The following is a 23,658-nucleotide window of genomic DNA, read 5'->3' on the forward strand; positions in this document are numbered from 1 at the left end:
GACATGATTATTAAAAAACAAGCTGTTTTAGAGGCAGCCACTTGAAGGGTTGATGGGTTTCTCGTCTTCCTCATGTCTGTGTAAATGCCTCTGCAGTCTGTCCCTGTCCCAGTAGCTGTATATCACTGTGGGAGACTCAGGCTGCTCATCTGCTGCATCTCCTCTCTGTGCCGTTGTCTGCTGCCCCACCGTTCTGCCCTAAATCCCTGCTCTGGTTTCTCCTTTCCCCTCTCCCACTGACGGGACACCTGTCCTGAGTCGCAAACCACATCTGAGCCTGCTACCCAGCCCCCACCACCCCGCCCACAGCCCCCCACCACCCCAGCAACACCACCTCCAACTGCTTTCACACAACCAGTCATCACCTGATCAGGCTGGTGATCTTCACTCCTGGTCCTGTAGACCCACAGGGTCGGCTGGTTTTTGTTTTCACCTTAATACCAACAACCAATTCAGACCCATGTAGACCGATTCAGAACAAGGCGAGGTGAGTTAACTGTGTAATCGACTGCTCTAGCTGATCAATTAAGTGCCGAGTAACAACAAACCCCAGCAGACCCTGCGGCTCTCCAGGACCAGGCATGAAGATCACTGGATCAGAGGGACAGGCAATAAACCTGACCGTGTTAGTCCCCATGAACCCACACCCGGAGCCGGCCTGAAAAGGATGGGCTCCCCCTGCTGACTCCAGGTTCTCCCAATTCTCCCTTCCTCTACCCCATCCAGGCAGTTCTGTCTTACCCTTTGGCCTGGTTTAACTGACGGTTTAGATTTAGGCTGGTGTATCCTGTGAAGTGTGTCGTGACTTAAAATGGGCTGTACGAATTAAATTTGATTTTCCTTTTTTTAGTTAACAGATGGCAAACAAAATACCACAGACCCACAGAAGCCGTTCAAACAAATAATGATGAAATTGTCGATGAAATCAAATCTGAACAGAGGAAAAAGGCGGCGGAGAGCTGTTGGATGGAGGTGTGCAGAACGGTGGCAGACGTGCTCTGCGTCCTGGTCACATGGGTGAAGCTGATACCATGAGAGGGAAATGTGCATCACTTTCATTCAAAGGTTTAAAACACATACTGCATTATGATTGTTATTATTATTATTATTACTATTATTATCACAAAAAACTTCTGAAGTTTAGATTTTTTTCTGGTGAAAGACAACATGCATACCATTAATAATGGTGAGAGTGGAAGTGGATGCTGGGAAATAGTGTCCAGTTAGCGTAGCAGAGTCAGTGTAGTATTTGGTATGTATGTCTTTGATAGCACCTGTGTTAGAACCTGGTGGCTAACAGCCAGTAAAACACTGCCTGTGATGTCATAATGAACACCAAATAAAGCCACATTATAGATGCTTTAGACTTACACAATAGGCACTGTTTACACTCACATCCAATGCAGCTGGAATATGTGAATTCTGTGTGTCCTATATATGTGGTCGTCTGAGTACACTTGATTTTTAATGTGCTGTATATCCAATGTTGAGCGCTAACACTGAGATTTCTATTTTCACTCATTGTTCCATCTGACCGGACAACCAGCTCTCTGTTTATTATGGGATGTTGGTTTGTCAGTAGTCGTTTAATGACAGGAGACGTCACCAGCTGAACAGCTTACATTCAGATCCGATTTTGGCGGGAATCCAGCCTAGATTACCATCAGATGTGATTCAAATCATATTCAGAAAAATCTGATTTATATCCACTTTCTTACGTTTTCAGCAATCATTAAATGTGACAGGTATTGGGCCCATCGAGAGACTGGAAATGTCACAGAAAAACTGCAAACTGGGACAAACTCAGTTTCTCAGTGCTCTTAACACACTGATAGTTCTGACTCCCAATTATGTAAACTCTCCAATTTCCTGCATCTTCTGAAAATTAATTCAAGGGCATGGCCAAGGACAATGCTATGCCAATGGACAATCTGTACTCTGAGCAAAGAAACCCCTGTCACCAGCTGGAGCCTCCTGTGGTTAAGACACAGAGAAGAAGAAGGTAACACAGAGCCTTAAGAATGTGTGACTGCGTCCTCTACTACTGCAACTGAGCCTAAAACGCATCATCCTCAATGGAAGCCATCTCATTGTCTCACCATTGCATGAAACAGTCCTATGACCTCACAGAGATTCAGCATACAGTAAGCCAGGCCAGCCCTTCAGAAACACCCTCTGGACCAGGGCGCTCCATATCAATGCGGGCTGCTTTGGGAACTCAAACAAAACAGCAGGACTTGGGTCTCCTGGTTCTCTCTGCTGCCATTCAGACTACTGATCCAGACTACCGCTCATGTGGTGTTGAGTGCAGGTGTCATGAAAGGCCATGTCATGGCTGCTGCTGACTAATTTGCAGGTTCTTCAGACAGTGTGTCACGGTTTCTCTTGGTACTTCAGACCAAAATCTACATTTTTGCATCACGTGACACTCTGAATTTACCTCTGGTGTGCCTGTAGGGTGGAAGTCCATTCATTGTATGTTTACCACTCTGTAGCTGTTCCACATGAGCCCTGCATTATGTGAATGCATTCTACTTCATAATTCACAATCAATTCAAATGAAAAAATGACAATCCAGATACCATTATTCTGTACGGAACCTACCTTCAATTAGTGAACACCTCGTCAAACTTGTGCTTGTTATCATTACGGGTTGCTAATCGTTTTCCACAATACACAGACTGGCTTGATGACTTAAAGAGGAAACATTAGGACCAAATGCTCTGAGGTTTTATCGCTATGGTCTATAAAGTATTTCTGAGACCTCAAAGAAGGACCCAGGTAAAGCTTTAAACATTATTTCTATTATATGAATTGGGTTACGAAGAAAATGAAACAACTTCTGTGTGTGTGCATGTGTCTGTGTGTGTGCACGTGCACCCAAGTGTGTGCACATTCGTGGAAGAGAGGGTCTCTGTACCTCTAAGTCACCTTTGGTAATGCAAGCTTCCTCCACAGTGAACTGAAGGTCCTCCACTTTCCTGCCAGAGGAACAGAGCACATTGAATCCAGTACATTACCTTATAGCACATTACATTACACTGCATCACATTACCTTACATCACATTACATTACACTGCATCACATTACCTTACATCACATTACATTAGCAGTTGCTTTTATCCAGGGAGACTGGTGTAAGAGTACGTAAGTGAATTCATCTGATTTATAAGAGCTGCTTCCAGACAAGCTAGTACAGATGCCACATCACAAAAGCACAAATGCAAGTTAATCATGCTAACCAAGAAACAAAATACAACCCTGAATATATACATATTACATCCATAGAAAGCCCTAAAAACAAAAAAACAAAAACATAGAAGCATAAAGATGTCATTAATATCAAAAATAAAGTGATATAATGGCTGGGGATGGGAGGGGATACCTCCTGTTCCTCTATGCTCTAGTCTACAAGGCCATCGTGTCTATCTTCTAGACCGACCCCCTTCACTTCAGCACCCTTCTTGTCTAATGCTCCTTTACCTTAATGCCCCCAAACCTTTAATAACTGCCTCCCTGCCCCCACCCCTGCCTCCGCCCACCTCTTCTCCTCCTCCAGCTGGTTCAGCAGCTCCACCTTCTCCTTGTCAGCCGTCTCCACCAGCATGCGCAGCTGGTCCATCTTAGCCTCCATCTCCAGCACGTACTAAGGGCGGGGGGGACAGGGAGAGACAGACAGTAAGAGAGAGAGAGGGACAGAGAGCCTTGAAAAACTGCAGTAAAAAGTGAGGTAAAACAAAAAAAAACGGCTGAGTAAACAGCTGTCAAATCGCATTGTTAATGTCAACTAAAATCAATTTGGTATAAATTTTGATCATAAGGGGACAGGTGCTGACCGAAAGTCAAAAAAGGTGAGATCAGTTGAGTCTCAGATTTAAGGCTTTAAAGAGTTTATGCTTCACCCTTGAAGCAGAGGAAGAGTCCAATGTTTAGGGAGCCTGAAGCGAAAGGCTCTGCCATGAACTTTAATCCTTTAATGTCGAGCTCAAGGGAGCGCTTTCATTTTTCTCTGCGTTTTTCCTTGCTGTGCTGGCTGTCAGGTGAAGCTGCGAGGTTTTGGGCCCCTCACCTGCTCCTGGCTCTCCCTCATCAGGCTGAGCTCCTGCTCCACCTTGCCCATGTGGTTGGTGGTGCGGGCCACCTCCGCCCGCTCCACGTCCCGCTCGGCCAGGAGCTGCTCGATGTGCTGCTGCTTCTCCTTCAGCGCCTCCTGCAGGGCGGTGGTGCCCGAGATCTTCCGCGCGTAGCGGGAGGACGTCTCCGTCAGCTGGGGGGGTTCGGGGGGGGGGGGGGCGCAGGGAGAGAGAGCGGGTCAGGGCTGAAAGACACGCGTTTGCTGTTCGTTTTCAATCGCAGCAGATTTACACGTTGAGTTCCACACCGCTTTTACTGCAACGTTCCGCTCGTCAGGTAGCGATGACCAAACACTTTACAATCCATTGATAAAAGAATAAACGATCAAGATGCAACAGCAATTAGAGCTAAATCAGTTAATACAGCATCCCATGAATAAAGTCAACAATGAAACATAAAAATCTACCTGCAACAGCTTCCTAACCCCTATGTCTAAAGCTATGAGGTTTTCCTAAACCCGTGACCTGAGAAACAGTTAGCCTCCAGTTCAAGATTTATCCCCAAGGTGTCACTGTAAGCACTCTAACTGCTGAAACCAGTGGTACAGCAGTCAGAGAAATGTGACCAGTTACATGATTAAGGACCAACTGAAGAGCTCATTGTTGCAAGGGTGAAAGTCTCTGTGAATGACTAACTGAAATGTGTAAGGCATACTGCAATGTATTTATTTTTGAACAAGTGGCTTAAGAACAGTCTCTCTTGGTACATGGAGGATGGAACTACAGGTTAAAGGAAGAAATCAACAAAAAACTCAGGGCTATAACCATGGCATATGGCTGCTCAAGAGGTCTACTCTTGGATTTGTTCCCCTTAAGGTACTTAGGGCAAATTAAGGACCTGGATTAAATAGGTGAATGCCACACTGCAGGGAGCAGAGTGGGAAACACTTACACAACACCGATACCAGCATGCTGAAATAAGAATATTACCATAATGGCGGGACTCTAACTCTTAACAACACTCCTAACATGGGTGAAAGTGGTCTCCCTACTATTAACAATGAAGCACTGATGCATCTTCTAAAACTGAATTAAACAGTGCGACCAAGTACAGCACTGTGGCAATGGCTGATCTGGACTGTAGAACTGTTAACGTAGCGCCGGAAGCTTCCGTTGGCAAACAGAAGCTTCCTGTAGTGAAGAAGCAGAACGGAATGTAAGGAATGCAGGAGCGTAAGGAACTTAGTGCTGTACTGTGTGAGAGGGAAACACGGTCATAAGAAACAGGGAGGGGACAGGTCTCCGACAGGAAGTGAGGTCACGGGAGGGGCCAGGTCCCCGACAGGAACGGAGTTGGGCGACAGGAAGTGAGGTCGCGGGAGGGGAGCAGGGTCTCACCAGGCCGGAGCGGCTGGGCTTGCCGCCCACGGAGGAGGCGAGGGAGCTGAGGGAGCTGATGGAGGAGGCGCTGGGGCTGCGTTTGAGGCTGGCCCCCGACTTGCGCCCCTTGGTCTTGGCCTTGGCCGGCGTGGTGGAGGGGAAGCCGATGCGGGTCACCTTGTGCACGGGGGCGAAGAGGCCGTACTTGGGCTGGCACTGGAAGTACCTGCAGCCAAAGGGGTAAAAAAACAGCAAGAAGAAAGAAAATAATGTTGTACCTCCAAAATATTGTGCAGAATTCTGACCAAGCAAAACATATTGCATTAAAAAAAATGTTTTAATCATTTGGTTTATATGTTGCTGCTGGTCTTTTTTTATAATTAAACTGTCCGTTTTGTGTGCACTTATATGGGTCGGTCTGGATAATAGCGTCTGCCAGATGCCAAAATGGGAATGTTATTCCAGTCACAGGGACAGGGGAGCAGGGCCGTTTCGTAAGTAGTAGTACCTGGCTCCCGCCACTGCTCCATCATTCTTGCCCAGGGGCTCGTCCAGCTCCACGCCACACCACTCCCCCTTGGCAAAGTCTGTCACGCCCAGGAAACGCACAGCCCCCGCCTTAGTGCCCCCTACCTGTGGGAGGAAGAACAGCACTGTCATCAGACAGCCAATCACAGCCAACCAGCCACACATCACAGACCAACACTATTTCTGCAATACAACATTCATTGTAACAACAGTTTATATGAAGTATTTGAACTATGATAAAGTACAACTTGTGTGGCTAAACCGTAATTTATCAAAATAATACAAAATGCCATTTCTCTCTGGGAGAGAAAGAGAGCAAGAGAGAGAGAGAGGGACTAAATTTGATTCATTAACATTAACAAACAACACATGACGTTATCCCAGTATCGCTCTCCATTATAAGCTGAATTCCTGAAAGAGGGTGTGGTCAGCGTTCCAGACAGAGCTGCGCTCCACAGATCGTTCTCATTGGTTGGCTGCGTACTGCGCAGTGCACGCCAGTTGCTTGCTTGTTGGTTTTTTCACCCCAGACCATCTGCAGTTCACACTGCGGCATTTCCTGACTGGCCGAGAGAGGGGCTCCTTCAGGCAGGAAAACCTTCATCTGATTAGAGACGACCGAGCTTGCAGGGTGAGACCCAGTCTTAGTACACCACAAAAAAAGGTTCAGTTAAGTTATTCCAGTCCAGTGGAGCCACCTCGGGATTTTTCTGCAACCGGTCTGAAATGGAATTATTTTGTACTTATGAACCAACCAAGAGGAGGACGGGCACCCCTACTGAGTCTTGCAGGGAGATTTTCCCTGTCACTTGCTCTGTGTGGGTTTAAGCTAAAGTTATCTGTGAACCATATTGCGACAAAACCTTTGTAAAATGCTCTATAGGACTAAAATTCAATCGACTGATTGATAATGAACAATGTCATGGTTGAATGAGCATTGTTGACTGTAGAGTTGCTAGCACGGAGACAGTTGCAGGAAGTCGGCTGTAGGGGGCGTACAGAGGCCCCTCTGCCCCAGGGTACAGGGTGCCATCCAAATTCCTCAGAGCTTAACCACAGTGGGACAGAGACTCACACTGGCCACAATGACCTAAATAAAGCCTGAGTAAGGACAGGAACAACTCTTCCCCATAAAGCCAGTAATACTCAGTAACGCTGGGCCTCCTCTGTGGGACAAGGAATGGATTTGGGCATTTGGGACAGGTGTCGAGGGGGAGGGGGAGGGGCAGCACACGTCCAAACCAGGAACATCCTGCATTATTCCCTAGGACAGATTCTGATATGTACATCATATCGCTCATTGTTTAGAGTAATAACAGGCACGTTATGGATTGGGGGAAAGTAGGCCATGTGGGATATGACTTTACCTATAACTGTACACTATTACTCAATGGGGTATGACAGGACAGGAGAGTATAACGTTAAAATATAGTAACAGTTAAAGTTGGTGACGAGGATTAAACTGATATTTCATCAGTATTAATGAGCTTCTGAGGAAAATTAGCACATCATAATTTTAAAAGACCTCCTTACAGACCCATGTGCTCTTTGCCAGTGCTGTCTACTGTGTATACCTTTAATACACAGTGAAGGTTTCATTATGGTATTCACACACAGGCACTGAGCTATCTAACCCTGTCTGGAGCTGAATTTTCATTTTGGGAAGGTGTATTCCTTCATCTCGCCTTTCCCTTTGAAGAAAAACCATGTAAAAAATTCAAAAGAGCTCTGGTGGTGAGCTTTTAATGAGTGCAAACTGTGGCGCCATGCTGCAGAAGTTAATGAGCTGCTCTAATGTAGACCACGGAACCGGTTTGTAGATGTTTTCCCTCAAGGCCAGAGACCACAATTTGTGAATTTGTGGTTTTGGGTACAATATGCAAATTTTCAGATATTCTGTAGCATCTATTACTACCCTAGTTTCATAGAATGTAAAACTAGTTATAAATATTTATCATAGTTATTTTAAACGAAACCTTTTTTATATTTTGTCATTTTCATTTTCTGTGGTGTTATATCTGTAAAAACAGACAAAAAAGGCATTTTTATTTTGGTCTATATTGTTTTTTGAATATACAGTATATGCAAAGAGGAATATTTTGACAAATGTAGATTACCAACTACTGAGTTATTTATATATAAATATTCATAATACAAAAATAGCATATATACAATTAGCAAAATTCTATTCTCAAAGGACAAAAGGAATAGTTTTTTCCTATTCAGCAGTGGCTGGCACCTCCCTTAAATTTGCACAGTAAAATGTGTTCCTGCCGCAGTCTCCCTCAGGCATAAATGTGAGCACTCTGTCTGTCAGCACTCTGAAAAACAAGATGGCCGCCAGAGGCGTTGTGTGTGAGGACGGGCGGGTCTTACCAGCACCCGGTCCCCTATCTTCAGCTCCCGCTCGCCCTTTTTGGCCGAGCCCACGTCTGAGAGGTTGGACATGGACTCGCTGGTGGTCCGGGCCAGGTTGCTGCCGGTAGGCGCCGTGGCGGTGGCGGTATTGGCGGGCGCGGTCTTCTTGGAGGCGGGCGGCGCGCCGGTGGACGTGGCCGGCGTGTTGGAGGTGGGGGTGCTGGCCTGCGAGGCGGAGGCCGTCCGGGCCCCGTTGGCCTCGCTTTCGGGCACGGGGGCGCGGGACAGCTTGGAGGGCCGGGTGAAGATCCCCCGCTGGTCCTCGCACTGGAAGTAGCGCACGCCCGCCACCGAGCCGTCGTTCTTCCCGATGGGGTCGTCCAGGACGATGCCCGCCCACTGGCCGGGAGCGAACTGGGTCTCCCCCACGAAACGCACGAAGCCGGGCTTGTTCCCGTTAACCCACACGCGCTCCCCCACCTGGAAGACCTCTTCTGCCCCCTGGCCCTCCGCGGTCGCGGGACTGGGGGGCAGCTTCTCAGCCGGGGCAGGCTTTGGCAGGGCTGCAGGGGGGAATGAGGAAGAGGGATAAAAACAAAGGTTAGTTCATAATGCCTTTTTCAAAATTCTAAGTCAGCGTTCTAGAACTCCACTGCTTTCATTCATCAGCAGTGACCATTACATCATCATTAGAATGTTCAGTTAAGAATATTCCGATCACATATTTACACCTTAAATGGGTCAGGTCACACACTGTGTTTAAAAGCACTGGAGGGGGTGAGCCATGTGGTGCAGACCGTAGGGCAGCCTGACTCTGGAGCCATACGTGATCTCCAGCACTTTCGCTGCTGTGCTGCCTTCTCTATCTGTTACCGTCTCTGCTTTCTACATCTACATCTGAATAAAGCAAAAAAAATACAAAAGGAGGGTGGACTGTCCTGCTCTCTTTTTAAATAAAAAAAAGTATTCACTGAAGCTAATAAACAAATAGGAGTCTGGGGTGTGAAAGTTAAAATTACAGGGCTAAAGAGCAGCAGCTGGAATGAACAGAACAGCAATACCCACACACTCTGTTCACTGTAGATGGGAAATGTCTCTGAGTATCGAGAACTGTTCGATTGACTCCAGTAAAAAAAAAACTTTGTCCTCCAAAGATATCTTGTGTAGAGGCCGGCTGGCTGTTTGGTGCAGCGTTCCCTCAGCTATATCCACCGGTTTCCGTTTCAGCTAAGGCCTGAGTTCATTTATGTGACCTGACAGCAGGGGCACACAGCTCTGGTCCTGGAGGAGCTCCCTGTGTGCGCCGGTTTGAGTTCCGTCCAGTTAGCCTGGCTCAGTTTCCTGAACGGCTGCACACACCCGGGCTGGTTCACTCCTGTGACAGAGTGCTAACGCTTTCCCCCAGGGACACACACGAGCAGCCTGCAGCTGGAGCTCATAGCTAATGAATGATGTCAGAACAAATAAATGGCTGGGCCTACTGAAGCAATATAAGAGCCGAAGCCCTGAAATGGGGATCCTTCCTCGTTCTGCACCCTGCTGTGCATACACTAAATCACAAAAACTCTACACCAGTTCAATGCCCTTTATTCAGTAGCACAGATGATAAAACTGGGACAGGAGAGATGTGTCAGTCAGGTGAGGGGCTCTCCACCAATCACAGAGCACGACAATACTAACAGATAAAACACCACTAATGGTACTGTAATTGGTGGACAGCTTCTGGCCACACCAAGAAACCTCCAGGGATCCTGCGAGTGGAGCCAGAAAGTATCAACCAATCACCATTGGTCTTGTTCCATGTTACCAAAACTCTCCTTGATTGGTGGAGCTCCTCTGTTTTCCTGTGTCGTTGCTATCCTGGTTGTATTACCCCTGATTGTGAGCAGTGTGAATGCAGTGCTGCTTCAGGCTCTTACCGGAGGGGGGGGAGGTTTTGGTGGCTGCCCCCGCCGGCCTGCCGATCTTGCTGGGGGCCTTCAGGCCGCTGGGTTTGGGGGTGCTCATGGTTACCCTCCCTTCTGAGCGCAGAGGAGTCCACGAACGTCAGGAGGGGGGCTGACCCTCCCTAAACATCGGCCGCCCGCCTGCCCCACGCTCCTATTGCAGGGGGCGGGGTTAAAGAGATCCAACAAAGAGCAAAACGGAAACAAAATGGTGCACCTCAAAGCAAGACCCTGGGGGAGAGAGAGAGGGAGAGAGAGAGAGAGATAAAAGCAGGTGAGAAAAGCACCTGCAGTCTAGCCACTCTGAGGCCAGGTCACTGTGCAGGTAGTGGTGATGTCACATCTGCTATCTGCTTTGGCCCCCTGGAGGTGGAATGAGCTTCTCAAAGCGGCCAGAACAGCAGATGACGTTGACCATCTTCCAACACAGACTTGCCTCTTCAGACTACAACTCTGCTCCTCCACCCAACCCTCTTTATCATTTTTACCCACACACGCACACACACGCACGCACGTGTACGTACATGCACATGCACACACACACACACAGTTTCTGAGGTGCCACTCAAACTTGGCATGTTTTGTGACTATGTGAAGAAGTGAGAGTAGCTGGAGGAAATCAAGGCAGCAATAAGCTAATTCATAAACAGCCAGCTTTGAATCCCAGAGCCTGGGGATATGAGGGAAAGGTGCCGTCCGCAGCATTTACACTCCACTGCCGTTTATCTCACTCTGGATCCATCCAACAGGGGTCCTGCCAGCCCTTAAACCAAGAATCCACAGACGGCCATTTTCAGAGCTCATAGCAAGATCTCACAAAGCTGATCTGACCACCAGTCAATATTACCAAGCAGACCACAACAAGGCATTTTTGCCTTGGCCACCACTCAGCACCACTTCCCACGAACGACCACTGTGACAACTACTGTACGTTTGCTTTTTCTTTCCCCTCCCCACGGTAAACGGTACCGCCTCCCGTGGCCTACCTGGTCTCAACAGTGTCTATCTGTCTTCAAGATGTGCAGGTAGGCCAGAGAGTTTACGCTGGATAACTGTAGCATTAGCCAGGCAGCCACGGGCCTCATTAAGCTATAACTACCTCCTGGAAGTCAACTGCGCTCAAACTGTTGCCTTGACTACCACGAAAGAATCCAGGGCACTCACACAGGGGACCACTATCGGCGCCTCCTTGGCCCAGATCCAGGCTTCTCCGATCACAACAAGCAGATAAATCAGCGGGATCCTGGAGAGCCTGGCACCCGCCAAACGTTACCGAAGCCGACACGGAGGCGGGGCCATCGCAGCCAGCCCGGCGGCTTACACCTGACGCGAACGCCTGGGCTGTAACCCGGAGCGACGAGGGCACGAGCCGCTAATTCTGAGCTAGCGAAGTCGTCGGGGCCTCAGACCGAGCGGGCTCTGCTCCAGCGGTACAGCTGCTCTGGAATGCAAATGGCTCTTGTTGCCTGGCGACGCTAAGATGTGCCACCCGGGCATGGCCCGCCTTCGCCGCTGACTTCACCGGAGCAGCACGAAGAAGCGGCGGGACTTTATAACCCAGAATAAAAGGCGTGGTCAGCTGGATCACCCCCACCCCCTTACAAAGGCATTCCATAGCTCTGAGTTGTTATTTGTCCTTGGGGTGCACCAGTCACATGATCCACACCAAGAGTTGGCAAGGCTCCTGTACCAATATTCCAGGGATCCATCCTGGCAGAGGACGCGCAGGCCGAAGAGATGACAAACACACCATCTCATGTCCTGCTCTTTTGGTGCATGATGGATCCATTTTCAATTCAGTCAGTTCACAAAATGAAATGAAATCAAATTCATGAATTGGAAAAAGCCCATCAAATTCTATAGCCTAATAATTTCAATTTGTGAACTGAACTTTCAATTTGTCTTTTGAATTGACTAAATTGGGAATGAAACTGAACCCAAAAACTGTGCAACTCATAAGTCCCCAAACCTACAATCGGGCCAAGCACATCAGTATGGAACGCTGCCGTGACTCTCTTATGTCACCAGCTGTTAATACCATATATTGCAGTCATTGTTAATAACAACTTGTAGTACCATCAACAAGAAGCCTTCACTTCTTCATTTCTTCACAAAGAAATCATGCAAGAACAAGGCTGCTACTAGAAGTGGCATTGGTAACTAATACCTCCTCTAAACCAGGTAAAGCAGAAATGGCACAGTGCAGTCACAAGCATTATTCTGTAGGAGACACCAATTTGTGGAACCAATTTGCAATTAGTCTACTCACTAGGATGGCTAAAGATCACGTGCCGCTCACCACACAAACGCGGTCCTGGTCCAAGCATGCAGCTGGCTGAAGGCTTATGTCCTTCTAAAACGAGGCCACCCAAACCCTCAAACAGTGCTGAATTCCTGCTGCGGTTTCACAGTTCTACTTTGTTTTGCCATGTAAGGTCCTCCTGGGCCACATGACAGGTGGTAAAGCTAGCAAACCTGCAGGAAACCTGACACAACGGACAACAACCAATCAATGTAAGTGATCAGGTTGTGTATCTGGACGAGATCACCTGGGTTCCTCAGAACAAAAGAAGAAACACCTGAGAGCTGTTTCAAACTGAACACACACCCCCCCACCCCCCCCCCCCCCACCCCCCGACTACATTTATACCTCTCTGCCTCTACTTAACACTGCCTCCTGAACCATGCCAAGCCAGATGGGAAACTGAGCATTCCGCTGGAGAGAACCGTTCACCGTATAGGCCTAGTTTATTCTCGGGTTGTGCAGATGGATATGGAGATTAAGCCCAGCACTGGTGCATTAACGGAGCTTAGGAAATTGCTGGAGGACATTAACGCTCTCTCATTGCACAACATGGCAAAGGTCTGATTGACTTGACCCAGTGGTTAACTTGACCCCGTTCAACAAAATGGCAGAAATGCTCGCCAAATGTTGCAACCCTGATCGACTGAAATTCTTATGGGCAGGTTTTCCCACATTAACATCAATCCATGAGAGAAGAGGCAGTAAACAAACTGAAAAAGATGATATTTCATTTAAATTTAGAGAATTAGATGTTTGCTTTCACTTAGGCTAAATATTGTAGGTATAAAATGTATCAGTATTGTGTCTGTTCTAAGAAGTAGTTAGATACAAAAGTACTGTGCCAGCATTTCTCCTGTATGATAGCAAACACCAACTCTCTCTCTGTCTACAATAACTTGCTAACAAGGTAGTTAAAAAGAATGATGTCTGTAAAAAAATTTTGTGCCAGTACTGTAACAGCTTTGTGACTATGCTCTTTTCAGAATGCTTACCAAGACAGGCCACAACAATCCATTAATTAGGCAGTGTGAACGGTGTTTCTAAAAGATCTCTGCTGTTAAACACGCCACTCAACAAAATAACTTTGCGTAATTAAGTTTAACAAAGAGCAACAATGTGAGAAAAATAAACTCATTGGATGCATACATCAATTCCATCCAGTAGACATATAGGCTAGTAGAAATATTTTCATGTTTTCAAAACTTTGAGAACAACCCCGTCAGGTCAAACTTCACAGCTGGAAGTTGAAACGCCCTATTTGTCCCGAGCTGGAGAATGACTGGGGACCGTTCAGTATCCCAGACATGAGCCCAGCTCCCTCTTTTGTTTCCCGCTTGACACAGAAAGAGACGTTTCTGACGTAAACTGTTCTGAAAACCATCTGAAAGATCCTCATTCATCAGGAGCACTGCTGACCAGTTTATGAACCGCCCACATTCAGGAACTGCAGTGTAATGGCAGAGATTTTGGATGCTGAAGGCCCAGAGTGCGGTGCTTACAGTACTGTACTTTCCCCAGTAGAATCATATGTCCACCTTTCCTTTCAACCACTCTTTTTAGTTACGTGTACACTATTTCTGTACAGTGTGCGTGCATCTACTGAATCTAAAAATATAGATATGTATGAGCCCCATGGCTAAGCTATACTTTACTGACCCTGTGGGGTCATTTGTCCTCTGCATTTGACCCATGCCAGCTACATAGAAGCAGTGGGCAGCCACAGTGTAGTGCCCGGGGACCAGCTCCAGTTCTCAGGCTAGTGTCCTGGTCAAGGGCAATGGCAGGAGTACAGTATCTAACCTGACATGCATGTATTTGGGTCTGTGAGCATACTGGAGTACCTGGAGGAAAATCCACACAGGGAGCGCATGCAAACTCCACACACAGAGAGGACCCGGACCGGGAATCGAACCCGGAACCCCTTGGTCCCGTACTGAAGCTGGACCTTGGCAGCACAGACTACGGCAGCCAACCCAGCATGGCAGAGCAAAAGTGGCTCTCGCGTTGCCCGGGAACAGACGGGTTTCAGCCTGCTAGCGTGACAGCTTCAAGCTGTGCTCCAACCCCCCAACCGCCCGCCCCCCCGCCCCCGATGGCTGACTGGGCACCCGCAAGTTCATCTGCTGAGCTGCCCGTGGAGCAAACTTGCGCAAGCATCTGCCGCTTCAGAGGGGACCATGTTTTTGTCTGTGCTCTCCCATGTCAACAGCAGAGGTCCCTTCAACCCTTGCAGCGTGAGCATGACTGAAGGTTTAAAATTGGGGGTTAAAAAAGATTTTTAAAAACATTCTCTTATAATTATATTAGCCCTATATTCTCCATTACTATCCGCTGTGCTTTATTGTTGTTAGACATGCATGCCGAAGCTAACCGCAGAACACGTCATTATTAATACAGTGCTTCTCATGGGCCCCATAGGACCAGGCCAATTAAATGGGCAAGCTGCTACCACGGAGTGCCCAGGGACTTTTAAGCACTGAATGTCCATTAGAACTACCATCAATCTTTCCAGAAGATGCTACGTGCTGAATCAAACTCCAGGAAGGCCTATTTCCAAACAGGCCCAAAAACAATCACCTTATTGGACGTACTGGGAGTCAGTTCTGTAAGTGCATACGGCCGCTGAGCTGGGTAAGGGCCCTGACAGTGTCCACAGACCCGAGGCCTTGTGTCCCAGCCGGTCTTCTCTGGCACCGCCGCCTGGGAAAGCGCTCCTGTTCGGTCACTGGCTGGCATCTGCAGATGCTGCTCAATGGTTCCTCTGTGTGTTAACGCGCCTTCTGCACCAGCTGCTGATTTTCACTGGGAGTCTAAAAATTCTCTTTAAAAAATGTCTTTTACGTCACCTCTAGGATATAAACAGTAAGGTGGGTGATGCAGTATAAGGGTGAGGGAACTGTGCGTGTAACTCAAAATATGTACGTTCAGTTCCCAGGTGGGAAGCCTTGAGCAAAGTACTTCACCTGAAGGGCTTCTGTGAAGGCCAGCTGCATTTGGATTACATGTAAAAATGTAGCCTGCACCGCCGTTATGGATTAGAAGACTCTTCTATTTCATTAGTAAGTCAGTTCCCAGATCCATCTGCAGCCCCGGCGCTGGTTCTAATCAACAGGAGAACAACTGAGAAAATACTGAAACCAGAAACCGGAAACCACAAAGTACAGAATTCAGAGAAAACTAATCCTGAATCCCAAGAAATGTTGTTATTGCTGTCTGTTTCTCCCTTGGGTTTAGTCTGTCCTGCCTGAGACCTGATTGGCATTACCTAAGTTGATTGGATTTGCCTGGGCTCACGGACTTGAAAGACTGGGATGCCCAGGCCTCAGGAGTTCCTTTTTTTGTTGTGTTTTGGTGCCAGCCCATCCGGTGGTTTTTCTCCTTCACGGCCTAGCAGATTGCTAGCCAGAGCTTTTTCATAATCTTATTTCTTTTTCTACACAAACACATTGCAAGGAAATTCTAATTATTGTATCTGTGTGTGTGTGCACATGTGCGTGCGTGCGTGCGTGCGTGCGTGCATTTTTTTTCATAAGCAAGAGAATTTATCGCCTCACGGTGGGCCCAGGGATACAGGGCCCCTGTCTCTAGCCCATACTACATTCAGTGCAAGCAGAGGCCAAAATCTCCTCATCACACTAGGTGTCTCCCTTGCCAATGGCAGCCTGAGAACTGTGTGGGCAAAGCACAAGTAAAATAGGTTGCTTGTTGCACACTGGCAGGACAGTGGAGTCATTTTAAGCCCCACAATTTCACACAGTGCTGCACCATTACCTCATTATGTGACTTAGTACAGCAATCCAGAGGTGGCATGTGATGTCATCACAAAGAATGGGGTATTAGGCTAGATGAATTTCCTTTCGCCGGTGCCAGAGCAACTCCATTTCAACTACTGCACATGTCAGAACTGAGCAGAGTCCAGCACAGACACCTGTTTAAGACTTGCTTTGGCTGAATGCATGAATTTCGGTGGCGAACAGTCGGAGTAAATCCCCCCCATGCCCAGTGCACTAGCTGCTTTGCTCCTGGATCTTGAACAGGAAAATGCATTGACAAGTATCAGGTTTGTGAGACAGTGAGATGAATGCAGCGAAAGGGATACCCAGAGAGCTATACCTCTCACGGACCCCGCACAGGCTACCGACAAGCAAGATGATATGTGGGAGAATTCTGACAACAGAGGCGGAAATTACGCAGGGCTACAGTTATAATAACACCGTGGCAGCTACCATGAGACACCTTAACTGCCTGCCAACTACGAAAATATCATATTAAAAACACAAACAGAAAAAAAGTTATCTAATATTATGCGGTGTGATGGGACACCCATTATCTGGTAGAATTCAGCTCCTTTAAAAAATAATTTCCATGTTATGAGGAATTATTCACCACACAGTTTACCAAGGCATTCTTGCCTCTTTATTCAAGGCATCTTTATTCACGCAACCAAGATTATCTGACTGTTGCTCTTAATATTTCAGTCAAGGTCCGGTCACAAACCAACCAGACCAGAAATAAGAGATGGATGGCAACAAGAAAAATAGGAATTAATTATCACATGACCAGTTGTCCAGAGTATCCTCTACCTTTGTCCATTCAATACACAAGCAAAGCTACTTGTTGCATAAGCAGAACAAGGAACAAAGAAGCCAAAAATGGAATCACCATGCCAAACGACACAGACAGGATTGATCGTTCAATCTTGCAAATAAAAGAATAAAAGCCCATTATTCAAACAATCGATGTCAACACAGCCTATGACAGTGTGTGTGCGCCCGTGCGTGCGTGCTTGAGTGCATGCGTCCGTGCGTGTTTTTTTTCTCAATAATCTGTACTCTCTAAAAATATAGATACACCGTAATAAACAGACAATAAAATGAATAATTCAAGTGTGCAACACGAACTCATTCATCTTTCAACACTGTGGCTGTTCCTAAAGTTATGAACATTCAATAAATACGAATTTAATGCAGTAGCATGTATCACTAACGAGCTATTAATTTGCGATTGATAAGTGCAAACAAGGATGGTCACTTTGGGGCTCCGTATTATCAGTAGCCTACTGCAAATCCTCTCATGTGTCACTCTCAGCCGGATTTGACACATTTTTGAATACCGTCAGCGTGGAGGTGACAGGCAGGGCATTTTTCATGCGTAGCAAATGGTATACATTTGAAAGAAACAACACTCGTCTGTTGGCGACCATGGTTAGATACCATTACCTCTTTCTAAGCAGATGATGTTTGCTAGACTTATTTAGCAGTTTTTATGTGGCCATCGCTGATCTGATCAGCGACAACTAGCCCGGCGCTCTTCTTGGTCAGACAATTTGCACAGCTACACCTTACGAGCGAAGGCAACATTACATTAAAGTTGCGTACTCAAAATTAGTCATCAGGTAACATTACAATCTTTGAAAAACACATAAATGCCACAGGTTTTTTTGCTGGAGTGGCAGGTCTTCGAAGCCAACAGCGTCATGTCACAACCGAACACACACCTACGCTTTCCAGCTTCAGTAGCTAGCTGGATAAGGAGAGACAAGCCACCGAATTCCTCCACTCCACACCCTAGCGGTGTGAAATTGCTTCTGTCTCTTAAACCTCTTAATGATATTTTCCATCGACTCGAAGCTGAATCAGAGCCCAGTAACACACTATCAGCAGACATTAACATTTTTGATCGCGTAGAGATGATATTGACTGTTTTTACCCAAGTGTCTGGCTAGCTGTCGTAGCAATAGGCTTGCTACCTACTTATTTTTCGGATTTAGATCCAATTTGACAACGTAATATTTTGCGTTACATCAAAATAATTATTCAGATGATGTATCTTGCTATGCCACAGAAGTGATTGCATCTTACCTGGATTATAACTGTGAAATATCTCCAAAAAGAAGTACAGCGATATCGCACCCACCCTATAATCCCAGGCTTTGAGCTCTACTCTGTCTGTGGATAGGTTGCTAGCGGTTTTCGCACACAACGCCTTCTCAGATGCCGACTTGGCTGCGCGATTACGTCATCGTCTTCCTGATCTGTTTGTTTCTCTCCGCTCGTCCTGGCTGGGTAGCTATTGTAGTTGGCAGTATCTTTTGGACCACGTCATTTGCGTAAAAAATATGAAAGTGCCAGTAGTTAAACAGAAATTTAAAATTATACTGAAATGCGATTACCTTCATTAAGTGTATGCTATAGACAAATAGCTTTGTATTGGACGAGAGTCTTACCGTCGCTGAAGAGATGTATGTAGAGAATCACGTTTCCGAAATGGCATTTAAAACAGTTCTAAATGTTTCTTTGTTTGTTTGGTTTTTTTTTTGGTGGGGGGGGGGATTTGAAATCACGTGAATAAAATGTTACATAATGTAAAGTACAATGTAAAGCATCCCCTTTGCATACGTTATGTATAAATTCAATTCCACGGCTGCTGCTGCATGCAAAGCTTGTCCAATTTGTGCAATTCAGGAGAGGCATTCAAAGCGTTCCCTGTCACCAGTCAAATGATGCTTTTCATATGGAACCATTCACCCAAGGGCATACTTCCAAGTTTCTGAAACAAAACTGGAAATGACCAGCAAAGCACTGGGCATAAGTGCACCTCTTCAATTGTGACTACACAGTGTCAAAGCCTTGTGTGGTTCAAAGCTGAGTGCTGTCCATTACTTTTTCCCCCTTGTAATTTATTAGAATCTATAAAACTTAGGAATGCCCTAAAATTCCATGCATATAGCTGCTCTTTTTTTGGGAAGACTGATAATTCGACTTATCATATTGGCATTCAGTTTATACTTCACATATTCAAAGGATATGCTTTACATTTGCATTACATTCTTTATTCACACTTAATAGTGGCAACACAAAAAAGAAAAACTGACGGGGAGCTAAAAGTTTTCTGCTATAAATCCTCTTATAGTACCATTAGTTTTACTACCTATTTAAGGATACTGGTATTTCCAGTTTTGTATAAACAAAACAGTTTGTTTTCTTCAAAACTACCACCTGCAATGACATCTCTCAAGAATTAGGTTTAACTGCCCAACAAACTAAGAACAAAAGAATACAATGTTTACATGTGTGATCATTAGTGTTTATCCAGTGCTTATTCAGAGGTGTTCTTGTAGCATGTCTACAGCGCAAACCACAATTACTGTGCATAACAGTGAGCAGCATAAAATGGTCTATCAGTTAAAAATTCTTGTAGAAAGGGGTTTGCAATCTAAATCTACCCTTTCCAAACTGTAAATATTAACACTGAACAATTTAGAATTTAGCTCTTGACGTTCCCATTAAGAAATTTATGACAGCTTTTCATTAGATGCTGATTGGTTGCTTTAAATGTTCCACATTGTCCTCCCATGACTTTCTGCTTGGAAATGGGAATAACGTAAGAAATTAAGTATGTGCGTTGTTCATACTATAGTTTTTTCCTTCCTTGTTTTACTTGTTCTCCTTAAACTCTATTTGGAGAAGTTAAAAACAAAACAGACAAACAAAAAAAAATAAACAGCGTAGAGGCAGCATCCTGAATGCTTTCGGTTGTCCCACTGAGATAGGTCCAGCAAGGTTGATTTGAGCTGGGACGTGCTGTTACTATAGTGCCTCCATGTGGCCAAGAAGTACCAAGAATATCATACTGCCTTGGAATCAGTCACACCCTGGCCACACCATTCAGTGAGTCACACCCATAGACTGTAGAAAAATAGTCACACCCAAGGTCACACCTCAAATGCAAACAAGTACCAAGTGTCCAGGTATCCCATTAAATACACATAATTTGTAGTCAAAACCTGCGGTCGTCATACAGTATGAATGATAGTATATCTATTGCTATGGATCAGACGACTCTAATACAAGAACCGGAAAATCTCTAGGAACACAATATGGGCAAAATTCAGTAATAAGCCTATCAATTTGGACGTCGCAAACAAGACCGTGCCTTTTAATCCACATGGTTATTTTGGTACAGGAACCAGAGCAATGGCTGGTATTGAATTTCACAAGCCTTTTGAAATCTTTTTTAATGTTCCTTGAGGCGGGTTTGTGGTCCAGCTAGGTGAATTTATTAGTAACATACACTACGAATTAGTGGTCATTACCGTTTTTAAAAACTCACATGCATGTATATATACGCCCTGTGCTAAAATATATATGCTCTATACAAAATATACGCCCTATATACGTTCTATTCCTTAAAAAAATAAAACTCCGAAAAGTCACTTCCCGTACTTGACAGCGTTGAGGTCATAGTTCACAGGGTCGGAGGTAACCAAGAGAAATCAAGGATTGGTTGAGAGATTTCAACTGGAGTTATCATGCCCACCCTCTCGTAATGCCAACAGTGGTGCCTTATGAGTTTACAAGATAATCTAACGTTTATAGTTATGCACTGTTATGTTGTACGATTTATGTTTTATTTGTCTTCGTTTGACTTGAACATATTTTGGCTCTACATGCAACGTTAGCTAGCCTGATGTAATTTCTAAAATCGGTAATATGCCGGGAAAGTTAGCTAGCTAGCACTGTGTAGTGCTGCTCAGTGTAGCTAGCTAGTTACCAAGTCTGTTCGTGTACAAATGTTAGCTTGTTGGCTTGCTATGTTGCTAACAGAAAATGTAGTCTAGCTAATATTTTTCTCAATACCTAACACACAGCTAACAAATAGTAACTTAACACACATTTAACAGGTTTTAATGAACATGTTCGGAAAGTGGTGTGACATATGCAGGCACCACCTGTAATTTGGTACCAACGTTACGTGTCAGCTGCAAGGCTAGCCCAGTCTAAGCATGTCAACGCCAAAGATGACTTCTGTATATCTACCTCATTGGGAAAGCGGCGAGAGAAGAATTCGTTTCTTGTACCTTGCTGGTTCCAGCTCGTTCAAAATTTGCGACAGTGGCAGTGCTGAGGTTTGTACCTTCATTAAAGTTTCTTGGAAAACCTGAACTATCGGTTGTAAATTAACCTACCTCGACAGTGTCCTGAATTGTTACATGGGATCAGTTACAGATTATAATTTGAACAATTATTTCAGGACATACCACACCACTGGTCATAAAACTTACACAAGTGTTTGATCTTATTTCAGGAGACTATGGTACCTCTTTTTCTGGGTGCCGACCTGTTCTCAAAAACCGCTATTAGGACAGAGAATCATCCGAGATACCATGCCAAGTTTGCCAAAAAAGGGTTGGCAACAAAGCTTGCGTTTTCCTCAGGTAAGGCATAACTTAGATCATTCATAATGAATGAACACATGGGCTTCTGAACTCTACCTCCAGTGTGTTGTGCCTCCACAGAATTCCGGTTTCACGGACTGAGGCTTCCCACAGCCAGCAGCAGTCTGTGGTTCTACAGCATCCAAGGTCTCTTTAGGGTGGCCTTTGAACTGTACAACAAACAAGAGCAACTCTTTGTGCTGGAGTCATTTCAGGTAACACCCAGTCTTGCTGCATGTTGGAACCTGCCAACATTTCAGATACATATATGTACAATAACTATTTGTACATCTAGCTTGCTAGTAGTTAAGAGGCTGGTGAATGTCAGCCTAGACTCCCTGTGGGTATTAGCCTGAAAGCATCCACCAGAGACCATCAGCATTGTTCTATTGATTGTATCAACATACTCAGTGATTGGTGGACCTCCTCTCCATTTTCTACCAGTTAGGATACATCACAAATATCTTTGTTTTATTATCTTAGAAAAGATCCAGGAAAGTCAAAATCCTATCCCCACCCAGCAGCTTCACTCAATGACAAAGGCCACACTCAGGCCTACTTATTTAGCCATTACCCGTACCGTTCACCCAGCACCCATTAACTTATTTCAACCGTTTTTCTCTCACGTCCTACAGGAGCTATGGAAGTCGCGAATAAACGACGGCCCCCTGAACGTGTGCTATGACCTGAGCACCCAACTGGACGCCCCTCAGCCCGAAGAGATTGTAGCGATGTACGACAGAGAAACGCTTCACAAGCTGAGATCTCAGATCACCAAAGGGACACGTCTGGATTTACCTCAGCCGGCAGAGGTGCCCGATGCAGCCCGCGAGGAGGACACGCCCCCTACCGACGGCAAGTCCACCGCCGACCATGACTACTGCTGCCCTGCCGACGGCGACTCGGCCGTTCGGCCGGACCACCTCCGCCTCGTCTTCAAAAAACTCGCAAGCTTGGAGAAGGCTTTGAATGACTCCGAACTCCACTTAGGGAAGGAACAGCAGGAGGCCATCCTCCTTCTGATGGACCACGCGGAGAGATTTGTGGCACAGGGCCTGGATGAGGAGGCGCTGGCCGACGCGGTGTCGGGGCTCCTGCGGACCCAGGGGCCAGGTCCCGGGGCAGGGGACTCCGTCTACTCCAGCCCCCTGCTCCGGGCCGTTGGCGGCTGGCTGGGCCGGCAGTTCCACGCCGCCAACGCCTGCATCAGCCGGCAGGTGGAGGGCTTCAAGGTGCGGCACATCGAGCGCATCACGGACCTGCCGCCGGCCGAGGAGCTGGCGGGGGAGCTGTTCCCCGAGGCCATGAGGGTACTGCTGCTCAGCTGGATGGGCCTGGACGAGGCCTCGGCCCTGTGGAAGCGCCAGAGCGAGTATCCCATCCTGCTCCTCATCCTGGAGTTCGCCAACCACAACCTCATCACCGGCGTGGCGCACGTCCTCTACTCCAGCCTCATATGCAAGTAGAGCAGGGAACTCCAACTCCGGTCCTAGAGGACTGCAGCTTCTGCTGGGTTTTTTTGTGCGTGCGTTTCAGCGCTCAAGTGACGCAGGTAACCAGTTTGTTAGCCAGAGTGCTTGCTCAGTTTGGCTGAAGACTCATCACACCCTGTTTCCAAGACCCAAATTGGCTGCAGATTTTTTTTAAAACCCAAAAACCAGCAGTCCAGCACAGCAGAGTATGAATTCACCCAAGCAGAGAGGAAACATTGTTCCGCTCATTTTTGCAGAACTGTATGGCTGCTGAAATTAGTCTAATGAGAAAATGCCCCAAAAAACCTGCTTGGCTAAGGGTTAGATATCACTTCCGTGAGAGAACTTTAAGGCTTGACATGTTGCTCTTCACTTCACA

At 46.3% G+C, this 23,658-nt stretch overlaps 2 protein-coding genes across 6 annotated transcripts in view; one reads left to right on the forward strand and one right to left on the reverse strand.

The window, feature by feature from the left end:
• LOC135239034 (CAP-Gly domain-containing linker protein 1-like) overlaps nucleotides 1–18,610 on the reverse strand; it is a 51,562-nt gene extending 32,952 nt beyond the window's left edge. For 4 of the 5 annotated variants that reach the window (XM_064307371.1, XM_064307372.1, XM_064307370.1 and 1 more), the window contains exons 1-8: nucleotides 18,452–18,610; nucleotides 10,259–10,516; nucleotides 8,358–8,902; nucleotides 5,962–6,086; nucleotides 5,472–5,679; nucleotides 4,070–4,267; nucleotides 3,543–3,646; nucleotides 2,921–2,981 (exon numbers count right to left, since the gene is read on the reverse strand). In XM_064307371.1, coding sequence (XP_064163441.1) covers nucleotides 2,921–2,981; nucleotides 3,543–3,646; nucleotides 4,070–4,267; nucleotides 5,472–5,679; nucleotides 5,962–6,086; nucleotides 8,358–8,902; nucleotides 10,259–10,346 — 1,329 coding nt within the window. In that variant the 5' untranslated portion in view covers nucleotides 10,347–10,516; nucleotides 18,452–18,610. Of the gene's footprint in view, nucleotides 1–2,920; nucleotides 2,982–3,542; nucleotides 3,647–4,069; nucleotides 4,268–5,471; nucleotides 5,680–5,961; nucleotides 6,087–8,357; nucleotides 8,903–10,258; nucleotides 10,517–12,554; nucleotides 12,697–18,451 lie in introns of those variants that run through there. The other variant, XM_064307369.1, reaches the window with a different exon arrangement.
• A 2,245-nt stretch (nucleotides 18,611–20,855) lies between these two features.
• Nucleotides 20,856–23,447, forward strand: si:ch211-110p13.9 (uncharacterized protein LOC562347 homolog). The gene is made up of 4 exons (XM_064307147.1): nucleotides 20,856–21,498; nucleotides 21,678–21,807; nucleotides 21,889–22,022; nucleotides 22,443–23,447. Exons 1-4 carry the CDS (start codon nucleotides 21,376–21,378, stop codon nucleotides 23,271–23,273), a joined length of 1,218 nt encoding a protein of 405 aa, XP_064163217.1. The 5' UTR covers nucleotides 20,856–21,375; the 3' UTR covers nucleotides 23,274–23,447.
• The last annotated feature ends 211 nt before the right edge of the window (nucleotides 23,448–23,658 follow it).

Source organism: Anguilla rostrata, chromosome 14 (assembly GCF_018555375.3).
Source record: "Anguilla rostrata isolate EN2019 chromosome 14, ASM1855537v3, whole genome shotgun sequence".
Lineage (NCBI taxonomy): Eukaryota > Metazoa > Chordata > Actinopteri > Anguilliformes > Anguillidae > Anguilla > Anguilla rostrata.

What these genes read in the sequence shown, in the direction of transcription:
- si:ch211-110p13.9 (XM_064307147.1), top strand. Translation starts at nt 21,376, where the DNA reads ATGTCAACGCCAAAGATGACTTCTGTATATCTACCTCATTGGGAAAGC. An exon ending in GCGACAGTGGCAGTGCTGAG is followed by an intron (nt 21,499 to 21,677) that starts GTTTGTACCTTC and finishes ATCTTATTTCAG; the next exon opens with GAGACTATGGTACCTCTTTT. An exon ending in TTGTGCTGGAGTCATTTCAG is followed by an intron (nt 22,023 to 22,442) that starts GTAACACCCAGT and finishes CACGTCCTACAG; the next exon opens with GAGCTATGGAAGTCGCGAAT.